At 37.8% G+C, this 17,465-nt stretch overlaps 2 protein-coding genes across 2 annotated transcripts in view; both read right to left on the reverse strand.

Annotated features, from left to right (window-relative positions):
* Positions 1–17,465, reverse strand: part of rabgap1l (RAB GTPase activating protein 1-like) — a 91,029-nt gene that overhangs the window by 52,345 nt on the left and 21,219 nt on the right. Inside the window, exons 12-13 of the mRNA XM_088425682.1 lie at positions 15,011–15,104; positions 14,267–14,417 (exon numbers count right to left, since the gene is read on the reverse strand). Of these exons, the coding sequence (XP_088281808.1) occupies positions 14,267–14,417; positions 15,011–15,104 (245 nt within the window). The remainder of the gene's footprint in view (positions 1–14,266; positions 14,418–15,010; positions 15,105–17,465) is intronic.
* On the reverse strand, positions 1,798–7,009 carry LOC148417135 (G protein-coupled receptor 52-like). The gene has a single exon (XM_088426671.1). The coding sequence runs from the start codon at positions 5,374–5,376 to the stop codon at positions 4,258–4,260; it is 1,119 nt and encodes a 372-aa protein (XP_088282797.1). The 5' UTR covers positions 5,377–7,009; the 3' UTR covers positions 1,798–4,257.

The raw sequence follows: 17,465 nt of genomic DNA on the forward strand, positions 1-17,465 counted from the left end.
GAATTAAATTTTCTTGAACTTGACTTGAAGCAACTAAAATGACCAGAGATTAATTGAGAAACTGAGAGTATTTACCTTAATCATAGTGATGAGTCTATAGAAAAAAGCAAACTGAAAGCTCATTTTGTATTTGTATAACTGCTTTTTTCATTAGTATAGAGCAGATATGTTTTCAAGTCTTTGCTGCATTTTGTTATTAACATACAGTAACTGCAACCAGTCCATGATATTTTAGATTCTGTAATACTCTCTTTTGAGGCTTCTATTTCTGGCAGAACATCTACTACTAGGTTTGAAAGAAATAAAAACGCACCCACCTAGAGCCAAGCACATAAGCGGCATCCCTCAAATTATGACTTTCCCTCCTCAAAGAAGGCCAGGTGGTCGGGCTCAATCAAAAACGGAAAGCGGCAGGAAGCAGTGCTTGCTGCCAATTGAGGAAATAAAAGGGAATTCCTGATATAATGGAGGTCATGAATACTGAGCATGCCTCCAATTTGAAGCTTCTGTTGGTTTGATTTTTTTTTTGGGGGGGAGAGCATAATTTACCATCAAAGATGATAGATAATAATTAAAACCAGTTTAATAAGCACATTTGGGCTCTCAAACTGAAGTACTTTATAGTTTTATCTACATATATACATATATATATATATATATATATATATATATATATATATATATATATATATATATATATATATATATATATATACACAGACTGCATCATATATACAAGTCATTTTTAACATGTTTTTCATTTAGAAGTTTGACTTGAGACCTATTTACCTACTGCATGTTTTAAATATATAGAACTATATATCAGATTTAGTCATATTGCACAACACAATACAAAAAACTTAAAAAACCTCATGCCATCAAATTAAAGAGGTATGAATGAAAACAAAAGGGTCCTCAGTAGTTTTGTAGTACTAGATCACATTTATGACTTTTGTGCAGCACTCATTGGATCAATTCCCACTCAGTGTGCCATTCAAAATTACCCCGTTATTTACTGGCAAACAGCAGTAGTAGTCCACCTTTCCCCCAAGTCAGCTGACCTGAGAGGATCACAGAAGAAAGGAGGATGGGGTATACCTGTATAAGCAGGGAACGTTCTGATCCTAATGTTCACTAGTTTCTACATTAAGAGTGTTCTGACCCCGCTTTTTGTCTTTTCTTTTTTTTTTTTTTCAATTTGAATTTCTTTAAAGGGAAACAAAGCCCGAATGAAAACATATATATATATATATATATATATATATATATATATATATATATATATATATATACACACTGTATATATATGTATGGTATGGTTTGCTTTTTTCCCATTTAAAACCATTCTCTAGTGTTCACAAGTGTTTTCTACCATCAAAATCCACAAAGTACAGTTATACCGCACTGACAATATAATTCACTCGTCATACTCTTGAAATCACTACAATTCAATCTCCTGCAAATACACAGTACCGTTTCAGTTACCATGATAACAGGCTGTCAACTCAGGGTTGCCAACTAAAGAGGCTTATATTATGTTTGGATTGCACTCAAGTAAACTTACCAAATGACACAGTTGGTATGACATTTGAATCGCTGTGTGATGTATGATTATACTTTTATAATTATACGGTCTCATTATTTTCACGAAATATTGTCGGGCAGTTACGATTGTTTAATTAATTCATCACAAAATTTTCCATTGATTAACATTTCATTGATTAATCACATTTTCTATTAAGTTTGTAACATATTTTAAAGTATAATTATCTAAGGAGTCAAAAATCACATGTAAAGTTACTCTTATTGTAACCTTTATTGGTTAGCAGCAACAGCAAAACTGAAGCCTTTGGCAAAATTTCCAAAGTAAAAAAATAGATACTGTGCTAACATCACACTGCTTCCTATAGTCAAAACAATAGAGCCTATTCATTTAACACAATAAGTACATCTTTTTTCATTTTTTTTCTGAACAACAAGTTTGAAACACACGTTTTTATTTTTTTCATTTACAGATGGTATAAACGTTTTACAGGGGCCTTATTTACTGCAATTGAAATTGTTTTAATTTCCATTGAGTCATTTCTCTCTTTTTTTTTTTTTTTTTAATCCAGACATTGATTTAGTTTAGGGCTATGAGTTCAATGCCCCTTGAATGTTAAAACCTGTGAGCATAACACACAAATGCACATACAGTAACCCTTTAAACGTAACCTCTCACAGAAAAACAAGAAAAAATGTGTTTTCTGATCGAATACTGTCATTCCACTCGGACAATCACATTTCAAATTTGATCATGTTTGGTAATAATTAAGTCAGGATGGTTTAGCACTACTGTTGCTGTGTTGAACTTGTACCATAACTGTGAAAAAACATTCAGGCCCCATAAATTTGTTAACTATTCCATAGCACTATCAATATCTCAAGAGCACAATTTATTGGATAAAAAAAGCATACAGCATTGAACACAACTATTCTGTATTCATCAACCGGTATTTCTCTAAAATTCCATGTTGCCACAAATGCCACAAAATCTAGACAAAGGTTATTTTAAAAATACAATACTGACATCAGACAGTTTAACATGTACCAATTTCAAGGCAGAAGACCAACTTTGATAAAACAACTACAGCATTTGAAACCCCTTGGACAAAATAGGACTTTTAGTCTTGTCTATATATTGGTAAATTCATAGTCTGGAGTGTCTGAAGCTAAAGAGCCACACATTCTCAGAATATTTCGATTTTCAAACCATACAATGCTATTATTAGCAAACCAATCAGTAAAAATGCAGCATATATGGTGTATAAATCAGTCAGTGTGACGATAACAGTACTGTCATGGCTAATGGACACAAGAGTGTCATATGATGTTTAGTGGACAAAATATTACATTGAATTCGGCTCATGAATGCAAAATAATGAGGGCAAGAGGGGGTAAACTGCTCACCAGACAGGAGTGTTGGGGTAAACTGAGCAAAGCCCCAATATTTTCAATGTTTTAACCAAGCACATTTATAATGACCAGCAAAATGAAAACTAGTATGCCGTTTTTAGTAGAAAAAGCATTTACGTCTAAATTTATTATGCTCATTGACTTAAAGAAGGATGAAATGCACTAAAATGTGCATTCAATACTAATGTGGATGAATTCCAATATTTTAGTGCCAAAAAAGTACTGCTTAGGATTTCTTTTCCCCTAATAAAAAAAACATGCTTTCCTTGATATGTTCTGCTCTCAAAAGTTAATTTTATAAAACCTGACAGTCATTTGTCAATTTTGTTGAATGCCCATCGTCAGTAATGTCACAGAGCTAAAGTCGATCGGAACAAACTGACTGTTTCTACTGTTGTACACAAACAGTGAGAGTCTTGTCTTCTTAAAATCGATGTGTGTATCTGATCACTTCGTTGGCATTGGGTTATATGAAGATATTTCAGGATATCTATTTGCATATACAGATGCATTCGCATTCTGAAAAATATACTTCTGGTAATAACCGCCAAATAACTACATAGTCTTATATTTTAAATTACATATAAAAATAAGATGCAATGAGATTTGGTGCTATGGCGGGTGTTGAGAATAGTTGAACACAGCTCTGCATAATCTCTTTGCAGGATTCAATATTTAATGAGCTGCATCAAAATAATTTAGCAGTAGCAACATATCAAAACTAAAACATTTGAAAAACATTAAGCTTTCAACCCCCCCAAAACAAAAAAGGAATTTGATGCTGATATTTTAGTTTTACTTGAATATAAAGGTACAGATGTTTCCAAATAACTACCAGCTTTATTGCCCAGATCATGTGGACAAGATCACATTCCGTAGTTAGCAAACAAGGACTGCCCACTTTTTAAACTCTAAAGGAGCATAATTTCTGTTACCAAATAAAAAAGCCATGAACAACCTCAAAACAGGCTTGTGAGTATTTGTTTTTGAAAAGGATCTTGCTTGTCCAATATGCTCAACAAAATGTGGTTTGGGTGCATTTCTAAATATACTCTATTTTAAAATTTGCTGAAAAACTGAACAATGACGTAGAACAGGCTCAATGTCAGTTTTGCTGTGTGGCATCGAACGAAAGCATTTTCTGACTGTCCTTTTTAAATGCTAACAAATGAATCGCGCTTAATGAGCTTAAACTTGAAAACAGCATAATGGCCGAAAAGTAATAGAAAATTATTTTGTTTTGTTTTACTTTCGATACAATAAAAGATACATTATTCATGTCCACAGTTTCATCTTACATATTCAAATGGAGCAGGAGTTGGCCCTTTTTCGTGGTTTTGGCTCCCCAAAGTCCCTGTCATCAGCAGCACAGTGGCTGAAGGAGCAAATCGTCTGCGAGAGCCTCCGCATGCCCAAGCGAAACACACTATTGGACAAGCTGTAGATGACACAGTTGCAAAAACTGTTGCTAATTGCTAGCCAAGTCGTAATGAAGGAAAGTGCCGGGCTGTCCAGGACATGAGAGCTTTCCAACACAAAGTATATGATGTAGGGTAGCCACAGCATATAGAAAACGCTAGTGATGCGGAAGAGCACCATGGCGTAGCGCCGATCCGGTCCATGTCCTCCTTGATGTCCATCCCTATCTCCATCAACTGTTTCCATCTCTTGACTTGGAAAACGTGCCCGTCGTTCACTGATCTCCCTGTTGTGCTGCTGGCAAATGCGAAATATGTGGTAGTAGGTAAAACAGACCACGAGTGCAGCGGGCGCATACAGTAGGCACACCACAAAGCCTGTAAAGAGGGCTGAGGTAGGCCAAGACTGTGCACACCACTCAAAAATGTCCCCATGATAGCCTGGCTTGCCCCACCCAAAAAAAGAGGGCAAGAAGACCAGGCTAGAGTAGACCCATATAAGAGTGATGCAGCCCCGTAGTCGGCATGGTGTCACCAGTTGGTTGTAAGATAGCGGTTTAGTTATCGCCAGGTAGCGATCCACACTGATGCACGCCAAACAGGCCATTGAAACACTTTTGAGAACAGAAATGATGTAGCTGAAGACCTGACATGTGATGGGCTCCTGGACACTTGCTGGGTAGTGGAGAAGAGACAGGGTGGGCACCAGGCAGCTGAGACCAACCAGAAGGTCCGCGTAGGCCATGGTCTGAATAAAGTAGCTGGTGTTGTAATGATGTAGCAGCGGGGCACAATGGAATACGAAGATCACCGTCAAGTTACCGACAATAATGAGCACTGTCAGGAGTACAACAACAGCAGTCTCCAGGATGCAAGCCTCTAAACCTTCTTTCAAGCCCCAACCTAAGGGACAGGAGTGGTTCGAAGCGCCGCCAGAAAATACGCCTCCGCGGCTGCCATTTGGTGTGAGCGTCGGGTCAGTCGTCATGTCAGACAGATTCATTGTTGTGGGTTGGTTTCCTCGTCAGACAGCTTTATGGTGTAACTTCCACAAGGCAACGGCGTGAAACTGCAAATTGCCTGTAGGTCCCTGTAGCCACCTTCACTTAATGGAGCTTAATACGCTACCCTTACTCTCTTTCACCTGACTCTCACATTGATGAGTCTCAATCAAGAGAACACTGACAGGAGAAAAATCATTCGGGCTTTTGAAAGGAAAGGACGAGGCCTTTCTTTTCCACTGGCACAGCATGGTGTATGAAAGAGAGAGATTGCATTTAAGGGTAGTGAGGGAGAGTAAAATTATAGCTGAAGTGAGTATCTGTCGTAAAGGTGAGGTTCATGCTGCTTTGCTTGCCAGCATGTGGCCTTTATCGGACACTTTTAAAGGGCTAACACCAAGAGACTGAGGGCAAAAGCTGTTTTCACAAAGACAAATGAAAGCGGGTGCCAAGGAAGACACCTTATGAAGAGCTCGTCAAATGAACAATCTTTAACAGATTTTCAGAAAAAAATGGATATGCAAGAAACATAGCTTCCATTTCGGAAAAAGTCATGAGATTGAATTTGCTGAGTGAAGCTGCAATGTTTATCTTCATGCCAATCGCATCTTCAATACACCGATAAGTTTCACTTCATGATGGGGTTGCTGTGTTTGTAATTGGATAGCAAGCTCCCCTTATTTTGGTGGTCCTCTGGTCAGTGTCTGGCGCTCATGTATACCTAACCATTGTGTGAGTCAAAACACAGACACTGGCTAAAAAAAACATGGGGATCTCCACAGGAGATAATGTCACAATTCTCTCAGCACACACAGAGCTGTTGAGCGTATCAAGGCATCCATGTGCAGAAATTACAAAAAAAAAAAAAAAAAAAATCACATCAAAAGTACTGGACAAAGTCTTTTCACTCTGGTACTCTATATATCCAACAGAGTAAAATTTCCACTCCGAGCTGCGGAACAGGTGCATAAAAATGTCGTAGGGTCGGATGGAGATATGAATTTTCGGACTCCCTGGCCGACAGGTGAAAGGACTCTCTAGGAGCGATGAGAGGCCAGCTGAATAACTCAGCGCTCCACTCACTTCCACTCCTCAGCAATCCAACAGCAGGAAAAGAAAGGGTGAACGGACGAGCCGCCGACCACTTTCTTTCATTTCAAAGTCTTTACTTGGCATTCAGAAGCACGTAAAATGGGGATTTAGCCCATTTTCTTCCAATGCTTATTGTGACCACAGGTTTGTAACTTGCCTTTGCCTTTTAAAGCGCACATTCTGTGAGTTGTAGAGGGATGAGATCCTGTAGAGCTGTGCCTTTTACTCTTCTCAGTATCTGTAGCTCTTAAAAAAAAAACTTGCTGCGCAACAAAAGGGAAATCCGCTCTTGGAGCGTAAAAAAAAAAAAAAAAAAACATTAAAAGGAAAAGAGTCCCAGCCACTGTCCCGGTTTTAATCTCTGCCCTCTGCAAAATGTTCCCAGTAATATCGGAACAGGATAAGCCATTTCCTTAAGATGTAAATCCTTTGTAGTAGGCACAAAAACAAAGATGGTTCTAAATGCGGTAAGTAAAAAGCAATTAAAAAAATGATGACTACGCAGATGAAGAGTGCTAATTCTGCAGCAAGCCAAACAATGGGACGAAGAGTCCCTCAGCCCTGGTGCAGTATAAGAAGAAGAGATGCTGTGACTGGCTTACATTTCCCTCCCTCCCTCTCTACACAGTCTTTCAAGCTAGCACACTCAATCTCTCTCTTTACACACACACACACGCGCGCACGCGCACACCCTCCCTCTTCCTTGCTCTCTCAGCCCGCTCACTGTTGGATGACTCTACTCCCTGCTTCACCTGAGGCTGCAAGTCATTATTCCATCCGTCATAATAGCTTTTCCGAGCGGTACATCCACATAGTTATTCCGAATGATCGAAATATCTCACTTTTTTTTATATTAACTGGGAAACCTCAGGCTCACAGTTTTTCACTTTTCTTGTTAATTTCCCACTTAAATTCATTTTGTAATCCTTTTCATCCCACATGCAGTCTGTCACTTGCCTTGGGATACAGCTCATTATGATAAACATTTTTCACACCACTACACGCTCAAGTGTGCATCCATCTTTGGAAGTAGGGAAAAGGAGACTGTGTTAAACCTTCATCTTTGTGTCCAGTTATGGAATAATTGTCTCACAGTCTAATTCAAATGCCTAGTTACCGGGCATGTAAACAAAATCACAATTAATAATCATCAATGACCGAATCTAACCTTTTAACTGGCATTATTTGCATTCCAATTATTTCAAATCAAATGATCAAATGTGAATTAAGTATAGACGATGAAGTAAAAGAAATAATTGATTCCTTGATGTGTTGGATGCAAATAGAATCGATGAATACAGATGTAATCGATGAATACGTTTTTATTTCCGATTAACAAATTATGCAGAAGGGAATAAAGCAAGGGTGGAAGTGATTAGGCTGTGTGACACCCTCTGGTTGACTGATAAAACCTGTATTTATTTTTTTTGATTGTTTGTTTTCTCATACAAAAAAGCTTATGTCATCATACAGACAAGCAGTAGGGCAGCCTTCCTTAGTACAGAAAAAGCTGATGACATAAGAGTAACTGTTTGGTCTCTGAACAAAGGGATTCAGCAAAATAATTTGCAATAAATTAACACAGTTCTTCAAATTCCCAATTTCATTGTACACCTGGAAAATGACAACTAAGGCAATCTATTCTATTCTATGATCAACATTTTTTTTTCAAATAAATGTAAACTGTGCTTAGCAGCATCTTATTTTACCCCTCCTACAAATCTCTCCTCATAAATTTTGATCAATGAGACCAATTTGCCTGCTAAAAAGGCCCATTTGAGTCAGCATGGTTTGTTTAAATGTAGAAACGTCAAATGTCCGGCCATTAGCATCAAAGTGTGAAGAGTCATTTATGTTTACCATAGCAACTTACCTGGAGCTCTTGAGCAGTGGCCCTGGATTGGTGACAGAATGTGATTTCAGAACAAAATAGGGTTTTGTGTACCAGGAGTCAGGATCAACAGATGCAATAGATACAAAGACACTCAAATTACTCAAGGATAGATTTATATAAATTGCTTGTATACACATGATATCATGGTGCGATATAAAATTGTCTACCACCTGATAGAACCTTGTAGTTATGTTTTGGTTTTTTTTTCTGACTTTCATTGGCTGGTTACCACAAGACCTTTTCATTGAAAAACTCACCAATTGAAACTGCCTGGGAAAATTAAGACAGACAAAAAATCTAAACGCTGCAAAAAATGCTACAATCAAAAGGAAATCAACAACAGATGAGAAATAAAGCACTTGACATCTATCCGTCTGTAAATCTTTCTTGCCTCAGTCAAAGACTGGGTGAATGGCGGCTCTAATGGCAGAATGGAGTTCTAAGGTGATAGCTACTATTGACAAAAAACATCTAGAGCTTACTTTTGCAAAAAATTATCTTTGGATTTGGGGAAAATATTCTACAGAGTGGCGAGAAAAAACAGATGTATTTTTGGAAAAAGTCTGTCTATTTTGACACATTTCCTTGAAATTAACACATTTTAAATCCAAACTGAGTCAGTGATTATCTTGGAAAAATGTTCCAAGATTGGTACAGATTTTTTACTTATGGTATTATGTACTGTATATTTTGGCCAGCCAGATAAAAATGAAACATCTGTCACTCTGTTAGGAGCCAGTCAATGGAGTGCTCAGCACAGTGCTGTTCACCTTTGGAGGTGGACACTGATGAAAAACACGGCCAGAAGGCAACTGTTAATTATTCATTCTTCTACCAAAGTGAGCCAGCGGGGCCACTTGGAAACAAAGGTGAATGCTTCCCACAATTCAACCGTGCGCAACATCAAGTTCGAGTTTGGATTTACCTATAATCTGTTATTAAGACTTTGAGACAAAAACATTACTATATTGTGTATAATTTATGTGCAACGTTATGGACGTGATGAATAAGCTATCCCTAATGTACTTTTGATGAATTTTCATTCTTATCAAATTGTATAATGCCTCGACACCAGCACCAAGAGAGACTAAGATTACGCCGCTTCACTTCAATACGGAAAAAAGTAGGGCTCTGTCCTGACTTAATAGTGCTGCTGGGCTCTGCTCGTATCACCTGTTCAATTAATGCGTGCTTCGTAACATAAGACGTAGATGTGCGAATGACCCGCGACTGACAACATTAAAGTGCAAGACTTATGTAATATTGCCAAATCATTGCCAACACTGCATTTTTTATTTGTATCAATGTCAATTCGTATTTGCAGTCCTAATATACGATACATACTGTACAGCATATAGAGTGCTGAAGTACTAAGGAAGATCTTAAGGTCAAACACAGGCTACCTGCTGAAATTACCATCGATCATTTTCCATTTAATCTCACACCACACAGTGGTGAAGACCTGCCTGACCACTCCGGTTCAGCTATTCATTACTCTCTCACTCCTCTTGTCCTTGCTGCATGTAGGTCATGATGCATCTCTTATTCATATGTAAAGGTTAGATGTAAATATTTCATCCACAGCCACACAGAAATTGACTGAAGATTTGCTTTTGATTTGTCTGTTGAGTCTCAGGTTTCTGCAACAATTCAGTAGATGTTTGTTTTGAAGTTATGGCAAAAAAGGGCTATGAACAAATCAAGGTTTGACATCACACACAATCATTATGAGTGTGCATTTTTTGTTGTAATTAAGCAGGATGAAACATTGTTTTGAGAAAGTTATACAGTAGTTATACTGTATACTGTTTGGCTCCACTCAGCAGGGAATGTGACACAGAAATACTGTGACCAGAGAAGATGCTTTAGGCTGGATCTCCTTAATCCGAGCTGTCATATCAGTGTCAGGATGGCTAGAAGGCTTTGCCAACACGAATGCAGACCTACACGTGCACATGCACTGTTGTAACAGTGCTAGTACAGTGCTGTGTAATATGTTTTGCCACGGCATTTAACTGCCCTTGTCATCATAGAAACATGTTGAAGATTTTGATTGAAAGATATACAGGTAAACAATGCATAATCTTTTTACATATGTTTTCTCTTTCTAGAGATGTATTAATTTCTACATGCCTAAATACTCTAGTTTGTCTCGAAAAATACATATGAGCACATGAATTGTTATTATTCTGTAACTGAAAATCTTAACGCTGTGAAGGAAGACCAGAGAGTCCTCTTCTGTTGCTTACTGGCCCATGCAATGGACATGTGAATAGGAGCTGGAGGGCTACATTATAGAGGCATACAGACCTGGGAGGGGGGTCGTGAATAGACCTATGCTGTAAAGCGGGAAGGATGGCCGCGGTGTGGCTCGGGTGTACAGTGATCATGGCGTGCAGATGGCCCCTACACATGGGGAGGAATGATGTGCATGTTCTTTTCTTTGTGATGCTGTAACTGATGAGAATTCACAGCTTTCAAGGGTGAATTGAGCTGTGCACTTTCTAATACCGCAATGTATTAGGTATATATTGTTGCTTTTTTCCCCAATTCTCTAGACATTTCGCTTTACATTGAAGAAAGGACATACTGTATATTAGCTTCTCGAATTATGACAGACCTTTTTACCAAAACTACAATGTCAGGTGCAATGGTCCACCCAGTCCTTCCTATGGTCCTATTAAAAATGCTTATTTGTTCTCGATAATTTTAAGATCTGGGTTAATTTTAATGAATGAAATTATGATTAAAATAAGGACAGAAAATTATACTGCTTCTGAATTTTGCTTTAAGGGAATTATTTAAAAAAAAAAAAACTCTTGGAACCGCTCTAAACAAAAATGTTGGCAGATCTATAAAAGAGTTACCGTAATTTGACAATACTGAAATATTTAACCAAGACACTGTATGCCATTGAATTAGTTCATATTTCTCTTTAGGATTGCAATAAGCCTGTTTTAAGGTTGACAAGTGTTGTATGTTATATAGTTTGTACAACACTAAACATTGGTCAGAAGAAGCGAAGGATGAAGTCAGAGGAAATGAATCAGGAAAATTGCAGACAAACCCATTAAAGCTAAAGTCTACGACAGCAAGATCAAGTATCTTGTTTTGATGTTTAAAAATAGAAAACTAATAAATCATATTTACATAGGTCTTCACAGCTTTTGTCATGAAGCTCAAAATTGAGGACGTGCATTTTCCCACTCATTCTTCAAATGTTTATACAGCTTAATTGAAGTCCATCTGCGGTAAAGTCAGTTGAGTGGACCTGAATTGGACACACACCTGTCTAAGTTCCCATAGTTGACCGTGCATGCCAGAGGTTTCTTAAAAAAAAAAAAAGGAAAAGAGTAGTGAACCTACTGTGTAACTGTTTTTGGTCAAACAAAGAGGTCCTAACCATTTAAGAATGGTTGCTGTGTGTGTCACTGGGCTTTGGGAAAAACAGGTCTAGAAATAGCTAGCCAAGCTTTTTAAGATGTGGGTTCAAGCAGAGTGGCACACCTTGGGCTTGTTCAGCTCAAGGGAAACGAAAAGGTTGTTAAAATGTCACTAGCAAACACCAAACTCAACCACAAATATAATGCTGCGCCAGCTGAGAAAGAGTTATTTGTAAATGTCTCAGATGCCCTGAGGCCATGGTGTGTGTGTGTGTGTATATGTGCATGTGTGCGCGTGTAACATATTGTGCAAGTGTGATGAACGAAATTGTGAGCAATGCATCGCTGAACATGATACTTGCAATCTTGTGCTATCAAGCTCACTAGCCACAGGCCACAAGCTGCTAAATACTCAATAAATTAGTCACTACTAACCCAATAGTCCTCACGGTAGAACAATAATTTATGAGGAGGGTCAACATCGTTAATAAGCACAGTCATCTAGTATTTATATGTGGGTCCTTTTCATATAATCAGATCGATACAAGTGAAGACATTAAACCCTGAATTTCCTTTATGATCAATACATGTTTGGGCAGCTGTTATTCAAATTGCTAAACGTGTTTTTTTTTTTTTTATTGCATTTTTTAATTTTAGAAAATACGGCGAAGTGTTCTGAAGAGCCAAAAGAAAAGGAAATCCCTGCAATCACTCAATATAACTTTTCCAATAAAAAACAAAACTAAGTCAAAGACATCTAAAGACTCTTTAGCATTCCTTTTTGGGTTCTTTTACAAAGGGTCAGTATTTGTCGTCAAGCTGTCTTTATTATACAAGCAACTGTAATGAGCCCAATTATGCTGTTGCAAGACACTAGAGGGATCTGTGTGAGCTCCAGTGGCAAGAAAATGCCTAAATGCAAAATAGTAGATCAAAATAAATGGTGCATTCTAAAATCAGTAATTAGGACCAAACCAATATTTGTGTCAATGTGACCCAACTTTTTGGGTTGTGTCATATGACACAATTTTTAAGGTTGTCTTGTACAACACAACACAATTTTTGGGTCGGATTCCACAAAAAAATTCAGGACGTTGCATTTACCCATTATTATCTAGATTTATTTTGAAGAACATTTTTGCAAACAATTTAAGTCTCCACACTTAAATGTCATCTTAGTTATATTATTTCAAAATTAATGTTGTGTGTAATGGCCACATGTGTAGAGGCGAATTCATTAAAACACTGCCACTGTCAGTACTTGCCTCTTTATCAGTGTCACTCAAAAATAATAAAAGCCGCTTGTATGTAATTATTGAGATAAATCAAGATTAAATGATTGCAAAAGCCTTGGTTGAACCACCTTGTTGAAGCATTACAATTTGAGACCAAATGTGGTTCAACATCCATCAGGTGTTAAATAACTACAAACAAAACCTCTGTTGAGATAACCGACTGATAGCAACTGCAATTATTTACACTTAAACCGTGCCAGTGAGGGCATCAGTCCAATTACTTAGAATTCAATTAGCATTAATGTTGTCACTGAGCCCAGAGAAAAGGCATTAATATGCTCCACATCGCTCTAGCCATCACTGTCATTGTTCCCTCTTTGCCTCTCCGCTTTATATTCCCTCAGTTCCATCCATTCATTTTGAGCTGCTATTAATAGCCCTACCACCCGCCTATCAATACCATACTCCAGCAAGACAGGAGGTGGGTGTGCACCAGTCAGTGAATTGAGAATAAATCATGTGTAATAAAAAGGCTTGGCCTTACATAAGAAGCGAGGGACAGAAACCCGTCTCCCGAAACAAAACAAAAATGCCGCAGTCTTTGGACAAAATGTGATGGAAAGGCGGTGCAGGGGGGGTAAGGCAACTAAGATAGAGATACAGAGAGAAATATTAAGAAACAGGAAAGACCGACACCTCAAGTCACTTCAACAGATATCCTTGAAAAGAGAAACAGATTGAGGAAGATAACAACTGAAATCCGCACAGTTGATGACCCACAACTAAAAATGTGACTCCAGAAAGACAAAAGTCTGCCAGATTGTCCGTTGTTCACGCAAACACTCTCTATAATACTTTCCTCAGTGACAACATCATTTATGGGCCCATATTTGTTGGCTGACTCCATCTTTCTAACCAGACTATCCTGACTTCATCCTTTGTGCCTTTTGAGTGTGGTCAGTAGATGTACCCATCACTCTGCAGTAGAGAAAACGAGTATTGTATTTTCCATAAAAGCCAAGATCTTTGTCTTTGTGTGTTCATATCACCTCCTCACCCAGCAGCTGTCTCTTGCAGCAAGCTTTGTCATTCTGCCCACTGATTTACAAAACCTCTCACTCGAAGACTTCCTGAACAATTTCTCGGAATTGTTATATTTTGCAAATTCTATCAGGAATCATCCCGTTGGGATCGGGGGATGTTATTCCGGACCCAAATTGTGTGGCAGTTCAATTCAAATAGAACTTCGTAACAGGGAATATCTCTTACTGGTCTGTCATTCATTTACCTTGGTGATAAGGATGCGATAGTGTTCAAGCAGGTCATGGTTGTCTTGGCAACCGGCCAGCAGCTGCCATACTTCAGCTCTCAGTGGCTCTGGAATGCCACTACGAACCAATGGGTGCAAACCCTTTGGACGACTGGACAGGTTCCCATGCCTAAAATATATGCACATGCGCACACAGTGAAACATCATTTTTTGAAACCTATGTAACTATATTGCTATATTAGCAGTGAGGGGTAACCATTCATCTCTAGTATTCATGAGTACACCTAAAAGGAGCTTCATCTATAACACTCAATTTTACTAAGCACAAACTAATAGTAATACTGTGATGGATTTTTTTTTTTTTTTTTTTAATATGGTCATCCTATCAATATTTTAGCATGCATGATGGTAGACCTAGCTTGAACTCATGAAGATAAACAACCAGAATCATCCCCTGAGAAAAATTACATGCACATTAATTCATGATTCATCTTATAAGGTACATAGCGTACTGAACCCAGATAAAAATATTCTCCTGTGCCCATGCAACCACAAGTAAATGCTACAAGCTGTTCACTCTGTCACGATGTTTAAAAAGAAGCATTCAAATAAATTAAGTTAATTTAATGAATACCATGCAAAAATATCCTTCACATGAAGCTCAAAATGTATGCAATACTTGTATATAATAAAAGAAACACAGAAACACACACTCACAACATGCACATTTGTAAAGCAAAATTGAAAGATTTGTGGCTTTACCATTTATTAAGGATCGCTCCCCATAACTCCAGAATTTTCTCAGGACAATCTTTGGAAACATCTCCCGTCCCGCTGGAGATTTCACTGTCACTATCTACATGCAACACATATGGACCACAGAACATTTATTAGATCATTTGTATCCAAAAGTGACCTTGATGTCTGCGACGTTGGGCCAAATGAGAACACAAAACTCAATCCAGGATATCGTGCTAAGCATTTAAATCGTGCCTTTGTGTTCCAACCACCCAATGTAATAGGGGTTGGAGAGTTTCTACTGGGCCTACACATTCCATTATTGTAATGTTCTCCCATCTGGCAGTTTGCAAGGCAAACAAGAGGCAATCAGCACAGCAAAACACTTGTGCGTGGATGCAGCAGCATTAACTGCCTGTCTAGGCCTCTGCTCTGCTGGTGGAGAGACTGATTCCCACACATAAGCCGCCCACCAGAACACAAACACAGTCTAGTGTATTTGCAGCATTTAGACTTGCACATGCAGCTCAAAATGTGGCTTGTAGAACTACATTGGTTTTTTTTTTTTTTTAATTCATATTATTTTTAATTCACATTTACATTCTCTGAGACAAAAGACAGTAAACGGGCACAATAATGTTTCTTTCTAGAAACTAAAAAACAAGTGCTTGCCCTCAAATTAAATGAAACTGAAATTCAAGTATTTTGTCAGTTGCATATCTCCATTCGATTTATTTATTTGCTGGATTATAATGTAAACATGCATATAACTTACAGAATACTGCACACACATCTTGTTTCTCCACCAAGACTTGGCTGATGAAGGTCAAATAATTTTAAGCAAGCAGTGGATTTCAGTCACCTAATGCCAGGGAAGCGCTATCATGTCCATGCCAAAGGTTAAGCAGAGTCGCAAGGGTTACCACGTATTAGCAATAAGCTAGTTAACAATTTTAATCTGTGTTAGCCTGCTTGCTGATAGCGGTCAATAATGCTCAACTAGGTTGTCATTGTGGATGCTAGAGGTATTTATACTTCTACACTAAGTGTAATTTTGTGGCTTGGAAAATAGGTACTCCCTCTATAAGGGAAAAAACAGTTTTCCAGAATCTTCGTGGGTACATTTTTTTTTTATTTTTAAATTCACATTCGCAAATTTAGCCCTTGTTCCTTTGCTCAACTCTAGCTCGCCCCTCGGTCGTCACAAAAGAAAAAACACTAGCAAGAAGTAGTTGACCTCAGGTTATTCATGTGCCTTTGTATGTCTCCTATCGGTGACCGGCAAAATTTAAATTTGACAATGCCAAAAATATTGCATAATAGACAGGTTGGGTCTATACTTGCCGTGCACTAACTAAATCGCTGAATTGACAGCTCATCTATTAAATAAATTGAAAACTATTTTGATGGTTCAATCTTTAAGCGACATTTTTGGACATAAAAATACCCAAACACTCATTATTTCAGCAACTTAACAGTCCATAATCCAAGTCCTCCAAGAAAATACATTTATTATCAAAAGGCATTTACAAGCTTTCAAACCATTGAACAACATCTTTTTTTTCTACTTTCTGGTATGTTACAAACCAAACCAGTAACAATCATCAGATTATTTCTGTGACTGTCCTGCAACATTAATTTGAAATAATTATGATTTAGTTTGAGAGGATGGAATTTTTTTTTTTTTTCTGAACAGATTCATTAAGAACAAAATTTGAGAGTTTCACTGAAATTAAAATGAAAAAATCAATAATAAACATGCAGCCCTAGTCAATACATTTCATGGAGACACATTTTTTTAGATTCCACTGGCATGATTTAAACAAAGCAATTAGTTGAAAGCTTGTTAAGCAACTACCAAGAAGTTGCAGACATTATCAATGCATTGATTCCCTGGGGGTAATCTTATAACTACCAAGGAACCCAAGCCTTTTTTCTTTTTTTTTTTTGACAGCAAGTCATCTGAGAGAGGCTCGACTACCCATACTCCCCTCCAGTTAGCAGTAGAGATGACGGTAAATGAAAGGATTTGTGAGTGGAAGGATAAACGCAAATATGTCTTGTTATGTGCGCCAATGATATTAACAGCCGAATGATTGAATTTTCCAGTATTTCAGTAAGAGCTCGGTGAAGGCTTTGAAACAGAAGGTGAAACGTGGGAACAGACACAGATTGGATGCCAGCTGACTCATGGTCAGATATTCCACCGGCTGAAATGTATACCTTCAAAACATAGCATGTTAAGAATCTTTGGCATGCACCGGAGAATATATGGACTGCAGAGCAATCCAGTTATGTTGTAAATGCGGTGGCATTTAATGTTATTGAGAAAATGCCATACAAACAATGGGATGAATGTCTGACATTTTGACCATACATATATTACTTACATACAGATGCATTTAATTACAGTTTATTTTGTGTAAGTCAGGTTTTCCACACTTTCAGAATTTATATATTTCAAATATTTTACGGTGTG

This window comes from Hippichthys cyanospilos, chromosome 10 (genome assembly GCF_059441005.1).
Source record: "Hippichthys cyanospilos isolate Australia breed blue-spotted pipefish chromosome 10, RoL_Hcya_1.0, whole genome shotgun sequence".
Taxonomy (NCBI): Eukaryota; Metazoa; Chordata; class Actinopteri; order Syngnathiformes; family Syngnathidae; genus Hippichthys; species Hippichthys cyanospilos.